Below are 13449 nucleotides of genomic sequence, written 5' to 3'. Positions count from 1 at the left end.
TGCATATTAGAGGTTTAATAGTTGTTTTTGGTTAGGGGGGTCAGGAGTGGCTTGCAAGTGTTTGTGCCAAGTTCTCATTCGCTGTTTACAGTCACTTTAAGCCCTTTACCCATCCAACAGTCCTCCCTCTGTGCTTCCCCCTTCCCCTTGAGTCTGAGGAAGGGATACGGCCCTCTGATCCACCGTGGCTGAGCCTCCCTCGGTCACTCGGACACAGCCGGGCATCTTGCGCCAACTGGACTGAGATCCAGCAAATTCACGTCACGTTAATCTTCAATCAGCGTACAGCTTACCTCAGCCCCTTCTGGGTTCATACTTGACCTGGTGACCAAAGCGCCGTTGGAATTGAGTGGTCATTTAATTACAGTCATGTGCATTGTTTCCATTTTTTCCCCATTGGTCACTTTTTCTTAACGTTTGTACAGGCACATGTGATCTTGCACATTGAACACAACGCAGTAGAAAATGTTTCTTTTAAAAGATGACAATAAATAACCTGCCGGGGGGGGCGGGAATCTATACTCAAACCCAGCATTTTAATTGCTTCCACAGTTAAACGAAAGCAACCACTTGGCACTTGAATTTTTTTTTTTTTTTTGTAGTGCAGCAATTTGTACACAGAAAGGAAAGTCCGTTGAAAGTCTGTCTCAAAACTCGTGGTAGAGGCAATATCTATTATTAGACCAACTAGATTTTTGCCCCCCAAAAATATTTTAATTGTAAGCTTTCGGGCACAAGCACCCTTCTTCAGGCATCTTGTTTTCATCCTGCAAGCAAAGATTTAGCCTGGATTTTTTTTTTTTAAACAAAGAAGACCTCCTTGAAAAACTGGTTTTTCAAGTAGAAACGGTGGTTGGCAGTTAACTATTTGTAGCATTGACACTTAACTGAAAGTTGAGACAAGTTCAACGAATGCTAATATTGTTCTAGGGAGTAATTTGTTTTTAACGTAATATGACTGACTTTTAGTTGGCCTAGATTTCTGTATGGGGGATTATCCCTAGTGTATACTCCTCATTTCAATAGTTTTACACCCAGGACGAACTTCACCTGATGTGGAATAGCAGGTTAAACCCAAAGCTGCCATGAAGGCAGGAGAAAACTCATAGGACACAACGCAGCACTTTGGAGGATTTTGCTCAACTAATGTTGTGGCTTATGAGGACTTTGTCTTTTGAATTTCTTAGGGGAGCAAAGTCTGCACAGGGCAAACTTCCTGGTGGTGTTGCTTAACTCGCGGGAGTTGGTTGTTCAAAACACGACCTTGCTTAAGGCAAAGGAGGACTCTGAGCCATACGTTCCCCAGCCCCATCTCTTGTTAAGCAAGAGGACAACTTGTCACTCCGTGGTGGTATTTGCATCTCTTATTCCAGATCACCGTAGCCGGTCTGAAGAGCAGCAATTTATAAATCCATTCAGACAGGGAGCCCCTTTGTACTGTCGGTCGCACACGGAGGGGATTGCCTTCTGCCAGGCTTGTGCATATGCATGTGTCACTTCAGTCCCGCACAGATGTGCTGCAGAGGCATTCACACATGTCCATTAGTGCCTGGAGCGTGGCATTGTATCTCATATCTGCAAAGCCTGCTCCTTTGACCTCTGAACAGAGCGAGCTGAGAAATATCGCGCAAGCATCCTATCCTGAGCACTGGGATTTCTTCCACTATTAATCTCGGTGTCATATATATTTATTTTTTTCTGTTGTGTCTATTTATATAGCCATTCTTGGCAGATCTGGATGTGATTTATGTCTGTCTAAATCCTGCTCTCAGCCTGATTTAGTTCATGAGCCTTTCTTGGCTTGCGCCTCCTTGTTTTAGTACCTCGGCATGCAAAATAAACCTTGTCCCTCTCCGTTCCATTGAGAACTTTCTGTCCTTCACTTCCCCTCCAGACGAATCCCTTTGCAGATGGATTCTGCGCCCTTAGTGCCGTGGTTAAATGAGTCTTCCCTTCAATAGATGTGCCTAGCACAAATGAAATGATACTCAATGTCCTAGCCTTAATATCATTTTGTTTTCTCTTTGCAGCTCTTTGTCTAAACTTACAATATCCAAATAGTTTTGAAATCTTTCAGCCATGGCACATGTAGAAGATAGTCTCAGACATCCCTAACCCTGTGTACTGAGCTATCCTTTCATCCTATATTTGAGACCTCTGTTAATCAAGGAATTGTAGCTTTATTTCCCCTCCAGCTCTGAAGACTTCATTCATAGCATCTCCTAAATTTGGGTCTCGGTCACTGCATCAAGAACACAAGGCCACTATTCGCGGCGTGGCCCAAGCCCGATTCTCATTTGCGCAGGTTTTGCCCTTTCTGATTCTTCCCCATGCAAATGATCTGAATCCAGCTCCATATGGCCCTTTCCCCCTTCCGAGGTTTTGTCATTACTCTTGCTGCACAGAAGCAAAGGATTCATGTGCCTTTCACTACTGTCTTTCACGGAAGCAGGGAAGATGCCAAGGGTCAGCTGGTTTAACCTCCTGCATAGACGCAGGATTCACTTGGCCATCTGAAACAGGAAGTGGACACAGTAGGGACCTCTGTCTCCTGCTATTATGTCATCTTCTCATTCCCCACTTTTTTTTTTTCCCTTCTACTACTTAATAGGGGAGAATCCATCATTAACTGGGGATGGCTGATAATCCCTTGTTAACGTGCCTAATGAGGGTGACTCATTCACCCAAAGCTTCTCGTGAAGCCATCCAACCATTGCGTTAGGAAAAGACATTGAGGTACATCTCTGCACCTGTGGTGGGTTCCAAGGATCTGGAGATGAGTTGCTTGGAAGTATCTTTTAAGTGCATCACAAGACTTTACCTGCCCTTGGTTTTCTTACTTCCCACCCTTCCTTATCTCTGGCTGTGCTTGCTTTTCTGTTAGAAATTTCCATGTAATGCTCATTACACACAGCATTTACTGTAGCTTGACACTTGTATTTGTTAAGGGCCTGTAGCCTCCAACAGACGAATGATTCCTCATCCATGGAGGTGGATCACTTGGAACAGAGCTTAAGGTTGAGGGACTACTCTCACTCCATGTGCAAAAGCATCAGCTTTGACGGGATAGAGGCCTCAATCCTTTAGGAAAAGGCAGACTCCTAGATTGAAGCATCCCGTTGTATTTCCACATACTTCACTGGAATGTCGAGCAGCCAGATTAGCTACTTAGTCTTGGGCTCTGGCTGTTCTTTGTGCCTTCTGTCTCTGGAGTGAAATAAAAGGGGAAAGCATGTTCTGTTAGGGAACAGACACAAAATTCTTGCGCGTAGTAGTGGCAGATCCTCAGCTGTGTACGTCTGCCAGGGCCTCATCAAAGGACTGATGACAGGTCCTACCGGGATCTGCTCAAATGTCTCTGGTATATTGCTGTCCAGAAGCAAACTGGAGCCGCACTGTCTTGAGGAGTCACTGTGCAAAAATACTTGCAGGCATTCTGATCATTACAGTCTGTATTGTCCCTGCCTCTCACAAGACTGCACTTAGGTTCAGACAAATACCTCCTGCTGCAGCTATTTCAGCACACTGTTTAGAGGCAAAAACTGGTTTTTCCAGCCTTCACAACGTTGATCTATCTAAATCTCAACCGCACTCAGTACAACTTGTTCTGTTTTTTTTATTGTTTGCAGGAGCCCAGCAATAAGCGAGTTCGACCTCTAGCTCGGGTGACGTCCTTGGCAAACTTGATCTCTCCTGTAAGAAATGGTGCAGTTCGGCGCTTTGGTCAGACCATACAGGTAAGACCAAGCATGAGGTTCTCTCTTTGTGGAGTGGGGACATGTGCCTATAAGTGGTTGGATTGATCCCAGAATTTCAGGGTTTCTTGGGAATTTGACGCATGCCAAGTCAAAGCATGGCGAAGAGTTGCATGTTTCCAAGGGTCTTCTGATTCAAAGGCTGTATGGTCACTGAGATGCTCTTATCAAGCGTGTGTACGTCCTACAAGGAGGAGCCCCTCCAGAGCTTCTGAACTACGGAGAATGTGCAGAATGAGGATGAGTTAACTAATAGCTGCTTTCTGTTGGCCTCCAGTCAGTAGTATACACACAGCTTGAAGCTTAACCACTGGAAAAGAATGAGCCGTTTCAAGTAGGGAGAGTCGCATGATACACAAATGCCTTATGGCAGTATGTGAGGTGCATGATATGTATGATCCTGTGCATGCCGATATGAAGGCACCCAATGTTCTTTAGGTAGATATGATATCTTTTATTAGACCAACTAAAACTCTCTTAATAGGCCTAATAAAAGATATCACATTACCCAAGGAACCTTGCCTGCTAATGTCCTTAGACCAACACAGCTACAACCAACAACCCTGCAAATATGAAGGGACACTTGCTTGCAGTTTTTCTTCATAGGCAAGTGGCACCAAAAAAGTCTGTTCTTATAACATGCTACCCTAAATGTGCAGAACAGATCAAATTCATATTTGGGTTGTAATGACATTGCAAACCACTGGAACAGAATTCAGGTACTTCAATCTATGAGCTCCAGTGACATTAGCAAATTAAAGCCTTGACTATGGCACAACTTGTGGTAGAGGAGGGACAAAGGGTTGGGAGCAGCAAATGAAAAACTTGTAGTACGCTTGAAGTGCTGGAACTAAACCTTTTTATTCACTTTTCTTCCTCAACAGTCATTTGCCCTCCGTGGTGACAGCAAGTCCCCTGGCTTTGCCCAGAAGTTATGTAGCAGGACAGCTGCTCCCACACCACCAAAGAGAAGAAACAGCGTGCTTTGGTCTGAGACATTAGATGTTAACATGAAGGAGACTCTGAGCACCAAAGAAATCAAGCGCCAGGAGGTAAACTGTTGATCAAGATGCCCTTGTTTCTTCTGGCTGGTGGAGGAGGATGAAGATGAAGAGGCAGGAAAGAGGAGAGAACTATATCGCACTTATTCATATATCACATGCACCCTGTTTTTAGAAGAAAGAGCAAAAGAAAAAAAGGTTTTTGCTTTTAAACAAACTTCTCCAAACCAGCTCTTTTGTTTAAGAGCTGTTTAAAAGCCCCAATTTTTATTTTTTTCCCCGATCATTAATTTTAAGGAAAGGGTGAATGTGGGATGTGGATAAATGTGCAGCTTACTTCTAGAAAAATAATCCATCCAGGCTGACCTTTTGAACATATAGGCCTCTCTGCAGTGATTACAGGTTCTATGTGCCAAACTCAGCACTTTAAATGGGACTGACCTTTTTTCTTTTATAAGGCTTGAACTTGGCACCTCGGGGGTTGAACACACACAGTCATTAGTCAGTTCTGACAATGAAGGCCAAACTGTTCTTTCCTTTTTAAGGAGGATCTTCTTCTTCCTGAAGGGACTTAACAGTTGGCTAAGTGCCAAACATGAAAACTTTGGTTCTCTGAAAAATGTATGGAGGAAGCAGAAACTGGGAAAAGGTAGTAAACTGTGGGATTTGACCTGCAGGTAAATTGCTGCACTTTGGCTGTAGAAGTCCATGATGAAAAAATATTTGACTTGGCTAGTGGGAAAGCATCAAAGCTTTCACACATTTGCAAGTAGGTTGACTTTCTCAGCACTTAGGAAGCAAGGATTTACTCTGGCCTGTCAGACCCAAGAACCCTGCAGCGGTTCAAACAGCAAAACCTTCCTTGGTCTTCAGACCCTAGGGAGATTTAATAATCTCTCTTGATTCCCCTTAGCAGCTTTTGATCAGAAACAAGGCCACAAGTTATAACTAGAAGTGTGTCTTTCAAAGAACAGCTAGAATGAAAGCGCTCATTTGCTATATACTTAAGAAGAAATGACTCAAATACTTTACTTTTCTCTTTCTCGTAGGCAATATATGAACTGTCCAGGGGAGAACAGGATTTAATTGAAGATCTTAAACTAGCTAGAAAGGTGAGTGGTTTTTTTGGTTTTTTTCCTTGCAGTTGAAGACCGCATCCGACATCTTTGGGGCATCTTAGTACACACACAGTCCTACAGTAGTTTTACTAGATATTTTTTGCCTGATTTTATTGTGCAATTGAATATTCTTTTCCAATATCGTAGCCCGCCCCCCCAAATATTTCAAATGCTCTTCTCTACATAAGAAAACCAACTCAGGCACTTACCAGAACCATAAAAGCTAAAAGATTCTATCTGTTATCTATAGATATTTGGTATACAGATACCAGATTTGTAGGTATCTGTTATTTTGTGGTTCTGGTATCATTGACACCCATCAGAGTCAGTGAAACAGCCAACAAGTGCTTAATCAGTCCTGTGCTGCACATAAGACGCATGTATTTTCCCTCAAATACCCAGTGCCCTGCTATTACTTTGTTTAGACTGTGATATAATTTGGCACCAATCTTCTTCCGTAGGCTTATCATGACCCCATGTTGAAGCTGTCTATCATATCAGAGGAGGAACTGACTCACATATTTGGGGACTTGGATTCATATATCCCTCTCCATGAAGGTAAGAGCAGCAACAGTGAAAGTCTGAAGTCTGGCGAAGAGTACTTGGCATATATGCTTTATTATTTCAGGCGTAAGCACTTCCTGAGGCACTCGTGGTAATCATCATCTGTGTTCTTGATTCCAGACTTCTTGGCCAGATTAAGAGAAGCAACAAGACCAGATGGAACAGTGGAGCAGATCGGGCCCATTCTTGTCAAATGGGTGAGTCCCCTTGGTTGTTCACTCAAATGATGACTGGTATCAGTCAGCTAAAATTAAGATGGAGCCACAAAATTCTAAGTTATAGAGTAACATAATTTGGTTGCCATGAGCTTAATGATCTGGGATGCAATCCTAGCAACATGCAAGTCATTGGGAGTCTATTGACTTTGACAGGTCAAGGAGACTCTACAGATCTAACTATGCTGTTTGACACCTTGTAATGATTTCTTGATTTATGTTGAATGCTTGTGTTCTGGGAGGTTTATCAATGAGATGATTTCAGGCGTCTAAACTTCAAAGGAAGTTGATGTTTCTGAATCTATCTTCCCTCGTGCAACACAATCTGCATAAAAATGCCATTATTGTTTCTTATTTTTAGTTATAATACTCTGTTAAGGGGGAACACTCTGCCATATTCATGTGCTCGATACTTTCAAGGGAGTTTAATAGTGTCCTGCTGTTTCTTTAGTTACCAGGACTGAATGCCTACAAAGGCTATTGCAGTAACCAACTGGCAGCCAAAGCTCTTCTGGATCAGAAGAAGCAAGACCGAAGAGTCCAGGACTTCCTTCAGCGCTGTCTTGAATCCCCTTTCAGCCGCAAGCTGGACCTGTGGAGCTTCCTGGATATCCCTCGAAGTCGGCTAGTCAAATACCCACTGCTCTTGAAAGAAATTCTTAAACATACTCCAAAAGATCATCCCGATGTCCAAATTCTGGAAGAAGCTGTAAGTAATAATGGCGATCGTGTGTAATCATATAGCACTCGGGCTGTAAGAAAGCTCTCTTACACCCTAAATGATGTAGGGGTATGGTTTCTCTAGTAAGCCCAGGTACACAGATACCACTCCCATTGAAATCCATTGAGAGATGTACCCAAGCATTACAGCAGAGTTTTAAACCGGGGATAAAAGCAAAACACAAATCTTTATGCAATTAAGTTGTTTAATATTTTATTTTCTAGATCGCTATAATCCAAGGAGTCCTCTCGGACATCAACTTGAAGAAAGGAGAGTCAGAGTGCCAGTATTATATTGACAAACTGGAGTATCTGGATGAGAAGCAGAAGGACCCTAGAATTGAAGCCAGCAAGGTGTTGCTGTGCCATGGGGAGCTGAAGAATAAGAATGGCCACGTAAGTTCTTCTAATATATTGATGTCTAAGGTTCAGTCTGAAAACCTGTGACTGGTGCTCTTTCTTCCAATCCATTCCTTCTATGTGGGAAGGACACACATCAGCTCTGCTTGTTTGCCAGAGTAGGGCTGGGACCCTTAAGCCATCACTTCTGGTTTTAGAGGATGCTAGTATCACTAATTCAAAACCCATTGCAAGAGAATGAGTGTGATGTCCTGCTGCACTTCAGCTTTAAGGAAAAGCCAACAGCTGCTGGTGTTTCCAACCACCTTAGGATGTTGTAATTAGCAGAAGACTTTTTTTATTAAGGAGGCTATGCATCTTCCCATTAATTGAGAGAGACTTCCTGCTTGACCACTTGTTTGGAAGGGACATTAACATTCCCAGTTACACAGTTGAGCTCCTAGCCCTTCCTGATGGTTCCTAGCCTGTCCATTTCTGCTCAAGCAAAGTTTTTGTTTTTGTTTAATCTGCTCCACAAATACCCATAAGCATAGCAATGTCTGCTAGCAGCAATGTTGTGAAGGCTGGGTTGGTGTCGCTCTCAGAAATGGCTTGTCCTGGCATCTGTCTTCCACGTGGGCTTAATTTGTCAAACCTTTAAAAAGTCCAGCTATTAATATTAAATGTCAAGGTTTGCTGTTTCTCATTGGAAATACTTCGCAGTGTTAAGCTGCTAACAGCAAGAAAAATCACATCCTCGTTATCAGTTGTTTCTTCCCTAATATTCTGCTTAGTTTCCACCTGGTAGCTCGGAGGAGATTTTAAATCTGAGAGCAAAATGATTTCCTGAAACACTTAAGTCGGAGAACGTAGACACACCAGAGTAAATCAGAGATGACGTCCTCAAGCACGGTGGCCTTATGCCAAGAACAGAGTCAGGCCTCACCATCTTGAAGATGCCACAGTTGTCAGAAGCTCTGTGTTTTGAGTGCAATAACAGGAAATTGTAATGGGGTTAATGTAGGACTAATGATACAGAGCCTCAAGTTGGAGCGTGGGGAGCAGTTCTGAATACGGAACCTCGCTAACACAAGACTGTGTAAATTCACATCTCCAATATTTATCTCTTTCCAGAAACTGTACGTCTTCCTCTTCCAAGACATCCTGGTCTTAACGCGGCCGGTGACTCGGAATGAGCGTCACTCCTACCAGGTGTACAGACAGCCGATCCCAGTTCAGGAGCTGGTGCTGGAGGATCTGCAGGATGGGGACGTGAAAATGGGAGGATCCTTCAGGGGGGCTTTCGGCAATTCAGATAAAGGTACAAAACCCTGGTCACGAAACTTGATGAAAACTAAATGAAGCATCTCCCTTTTTTTTATAATAGTTCCCTAATGCACTTGCATCCTTGTCAAGTCAAGTGATGTTCGTTGCCCTCTTCCTTTTAGATGGCCACAGTCAAGGCGGTTTTATATCTGGCTGTCATATATTTTTGTCTGAAATGTCTCATCTGACAACTCGGATGCATTGTTCTGTTGTCAACATCTCAGACTCTCTCTCCTTGGTGTTCTTGCATAACCGTGGCATGTGAACACTTACGCTGGTAGTAGTAGAACGAAATCGTTTGAAGTCCAGAATTACCGAACTGACTTTCTTTTCCTTTTTGCTTCTCTTTAGCAAAAAATATCTTCAGAGTTCGCTTCCAAGACCCCAGCCCAGGCCAGTCCCACACGCTACAAGCCAATGACATCTTCCACAAGCAGCAATGGGTTAATTGCATCAGAACGGCCATCGTGCCCTTCCAGCGGACTACTGCCTCCTCGGCAGACCTGAAGGAGCTGCCGGAGCTCAGCGAGGAGTTGGAAGAGAACAACTCAGCTGCATCCAACACCAAGGTCCAGAGGAGGCAGTCGGCCATGTCTGGAATCCTTGAGATGGAGATAGATGAAAACACCGCTGAGTGTTGCTCGACTGTGGACACGGACGAAGCCAAGAGCGGGAAAACGCACAGAACATTCTCCGGGCACAGGAAAGCGAGAGAGAAGCAGCTCAGCAGCAAACGGAAAGAAACGCTAGTTTAAGAAGGAGCCAAAGGACTTCTTTGAGGAAGAATTGTTTATTTATAAATAAAGTGTACATTTTTTCTTGTAACGTGAGCATGATGGGGTTACTGTGCTGAACAAACATGTCTTTGTGTGAGCGTGCGTGTGTGTGTGTGTGTGTGTTTTGTACGTGTGTATAATGGCAGCTATTGGTAACAGTGAACGCTGTCGATCTGGAGTCTGTTTTTTCTGACGCACTTGTGGCCACCTTGACTCTGACTGCGATTCAAACAGCAGTTCCAAATTTCTCCTGCTCTTTACTGTTCTTTGATGGCAGACGTGAAGAATAGACTTCAGGTTTCCGAAGCATTAATACGAACAGTACTTGAGACAGGAAGACATTCAGAAAGGCTGGTTTTTGGGAGTCAGCAGAAGTGTGGTCCTCTGAAGGAAATCCAAACCCACCAAGATAAGGAACTGCTGAGAGTATGGCACTTTCACAATTTTGGGATCAACATTGTGAAAGAGATTTTCAATTCCAACTTAAACTCGAGAAACCCAGCCACGTTTTGAACTTGTGAGATGCATGGTTTGCAGTGTGGTGTTTTAATTCATGCAACGATACGGCACTCTTGGAGAAACAGACTCCGGCTCGATAGGTTTTCCATTTACCTACTGGAATTTTTCATCTTTGTTCGTTGTACATTCCTCATTTTAATTTACATAACCTGCCAGGTATTTAAGTTTGGTTTTTTTATTTTATTTTAAAATAGCTTCTTTTTTTTTTCTTTTTTTTTTTAAAGACCTCCTTTTGTATGTTTGTTTCATTTTATTGTATCATGACTTTCAAATGTGGCATTTCCTTTCAAGTCCTTGATTTTTTTTTTTTTTGTTCAAAAATGTCTTTGTACATAATTTTTTTTAAAGCTTGTTCAAAACTGCGCAGTGAAGCCAAGCCATAATGTTTTGAGTGGGTAAGATAACTCACTTAATGGAGCAGTCCAAGTTGTTTGACATGCTGACTGTAACCAGCTTGTGCATGCTCTGAATTGCTGAAAGAGGAACTGCATTGGTGATCTGAAGGTTTTGGGGATGTCGCAGAAAGGTCGGGGGTAGACAGAAGCATTGATTTAGGGTAAATGAGAGAGAAGAGGAGAGTTTTGCCCCTTTTTTTGGTTTCAGAATTAAGTCTCATTCTTAATTGGAACACAGGAGAGCACAAGAGGCAAATGTGAAGGCTTATTATTGTATGTTGTAGGTGGATGGAGGGCAGGAAGTGTTTGGTGTCAAATTGTTGAGAGGAGAAGCAAATGGTGATGCGTGACAAGGTTGATGCATTTCGATAGTCTTAGGCAAAGAGATGGGGAAAGGCCGCTCGATAGGCGTCTGACGAAGCATTAGCGATAGTTATGGTTCAAACAAAGTGTTCTTTTAGCTAAATGGGTAACGACGGCACGAGATAAGGATCCTCAAGCACTGGAGAAAATCAGTGCTTCAAGAGCTGCAACTTGGCTGGAAAGGATGAATGCATTGGCCAGGAGTGGTGGAGGGCGGAAGACATTGTAAATAAAGGCAACAAAACAGGGTTCTCTGTAAATGTCCTGTTGTACAGTGTGAAGTGCCAAGTACAATTAAATTCCTGACAGCATCTTCCTTGTCCTGTGTGTGCTTGCAGCGGCGGCAAGGGGGGCAGGAATTTTAACATTCTTGAGGAAAATCCTCATCCCAGATTTGTAGCCTTGACACTTTTCACCGAGAAACGTTTTTCTTTTTCCCAACGGGCTTCGCGGATCCTACAGATCCTATTCACGCTGCGATGCAGCTTTCAAGCTCGCCCAGTCAAAGCACCAGGGAGGGAAGCCACAGTTGACAACGACTTATTGTTCCTCCCAGGTCGATTTCTAAGCCACCAAGAATAGACCCAGCACCCCGCTAAGGAAAGCTGAAGGGAGAGGCCACGTAGCACACCTGAATCTGATGGACTACTGGGCACTTTAGCAATAGTCCGTTACCTGAGTTGCTCTACACGGGGCTGTGGAAAACGGAGTCAAGCATGTTGCACTAAGGAAGCCTGCGACCATGCCAAGAAAGAAAATGCATCTGGTTCTCCTAGCATCCCCTGCACTGGGCGTTGAGGAGGGGGTTAACTCTTGAGGCTGACACTACAATGCCGAGGATGGAGCGCAGGCCTAATCCCTTCCTAGGCAATTCTGCTACGCTAACTGGAAAATGAGCGTGCTCCAGCCTTGCGGGGAGGGGGGCTCCTATGTGCACTAAAGCATCACCTAGAACCACTGAGCTGTCCTGGAAGCTGCGCAGGGAGAGCGCTGTGGGTGGTAGCCACTAGCAGGACGCGTTCGAGGGGAAGCAAAAAACGCTCAAGACCCAGCCAGGGAGAGTTTGGCCACGTGGGGAAGGAAGGAGTGGCATGTTATGAAGTGGCCGGGAGCCACATTTAGAAAGGAAAGGTTTTGATCCGTAAACACTGCAAAGCCCAGTGCTAGTTTCTGGCCCCCCGGCTCTCGGCATGATTAACTGTTCCGTTTTTGCCGCACGGCCCTCTAGAAAGGCCTTCTTTTTAATTGGAAGCGCTTGGAAGTCCAGAGGCGAAAGGATCCATGCCTGTTGATGCAGAAAGCGGAGTCCAAAAAACAAGGAATACATGTGCTTGGATCGGGGACTCGCCGGTCTCCTTCCTCCCCGCGGTTTGGCTGCAGCTGACATTCCGGGCATGCTTCTGGGAACGAATGCCCAGGGGCTGCCTAATCTCCTCCTGAAAGCCCTGAGGAGCAGGAGACCTTATTTGGTGCCAGTGTGGATTAGCAATCCTCGGAACAGCAGCTGGCAGTGGCTCTTAAGTCTTTGTTATGAGGGGTTCTGGTGGGTGACACTCCCCCCCCCCCCCTTTGGGAGCATGTAGGAGGAGGTTAGCCCCCGAGCCATCCTAGTCGAGACGCGGCAGCGTGTCCCCTGCCACACGCTGGTCCGGCAGAGACGGCTGGTGTCTTCCTGGCTTCGCTTTCATTAGTTGGTGCGTCCCACCCCGTTGCTAAAACTAGCGGTCGATGGGGGCTACCCTGGGCTGTCGCTGCCCTGAAGTGTTAGCCTGACCAGCTCCTCGGGTAGGGTGACCCAAGAGCAAAGACGAGCAGATGCACCCCCCGCCCCTCCAGCATCTCTTTAATGTCCCTTTTCCCACAAAGCCCTTGTGAGGCCAAGCAGCACCATCATCCCCATTTCACAGATGGGGAACTGAGGCACAAGTGGGCTAACGGTGGTCAGCTCAGCCCAACGGTGTCTAGAAATGCAGGGGTGACTGTGCTCAGGGGTATCCTGTCTCCACCTCGCTGGAGAGGAGCTCTCGGGAGCTGGGATCCTGGAGCTCTCGGGGCTCAACCCCAGTCTCCTGCCTCCTCAGACACTGCCCTGACCACCAGGCTGGGGCAGCACTCCCCTTCCCTCCTGACGAAGCTGTGCCAACGTGCCCAAGAAATGGAGACAGAGGGACCACGAGCGGGTCCTTTAGTTGTGCACTCCACATGCATTTTGCACTGAAGTGTTCCTGGATAAAACACCCTGGAAGCAAAGGCTGGAGCCCAGGCCTGTCCTCCCCAGCGAAGCGCCCGCAGCACCGGTCTGCAGTCGTGGTCCCCCTTGCTTACCCTCCCCTTCGCCCCATGCTTGGGCACAGCTTC

The 13449-nt window shown here is 45.1% G+C and overlaps 1 protein-coding gene across 2 annotated transcripts in view; it reads left to right on the top strand.

Annotated features, from left to right (window-relative positions):
• NET1 (neuroepithelial cell transforming 1) overlaps window positions 1–11402 on the top strand; it is a 77182-nt gene extending 65780 nt beyond the window's left edge. For both annotated transcript variants that reach the window (XM_090041529.1, XM_090041530.1), the window contains 9 exons: window positions 3630–3737; window positions 4640–4807; window positions 5806–5868; window positions 6336–6432; window positions 6559–6635; window positions 7105–7362; window positions 7599–7769; window positions 8847–9033; window positions 9390–11402. In XM_090041529.1, coding sequence (XP_089897655.1) covers window positions 3630–3737; window positions 4640–4807; window positions 5806–5868; window positions 6336–6432; window positions 6559–6635; window positions 7105–7362; window positions 7599–7769; window positions 8847–9033; window positions 9390–9793 — 1533 coding nt within the window. In that variant the 3' untranslated portion in view covers window positions 9794–11402. The remainder of the gene's footprint in view (window positions 1–3629; window positions 3738–4639; window positions 4808–5805; window positions 5869–6335; window positions 6433–6558; window positions 6636–7104; window positions 7363–7598; window positions 7770–8846; window positions 9034–9389) is intronic.
• Window positions 11403–13449: the final 2047 nt, after the last annotated feature.

This window comes from Crocodylus siamensis, chromosome 4 (assembly GCF_052110815.1).
Source record: "Crocodylus siamensis isolate JL-2025a chromosome 4, ASM5211081v1, whole genome shotgun sequence".
Taxonomy (NCBI): Eukaryota; Metazoa; Chordata; order Crocodylia; family Crocodylidae; genus Crocodylus; species Crocodylus siamensis.
Note: the sequence above shows the minus strand (reverse complement) of the source record. Positions and strands in the feature narration are given on the sequence as shown.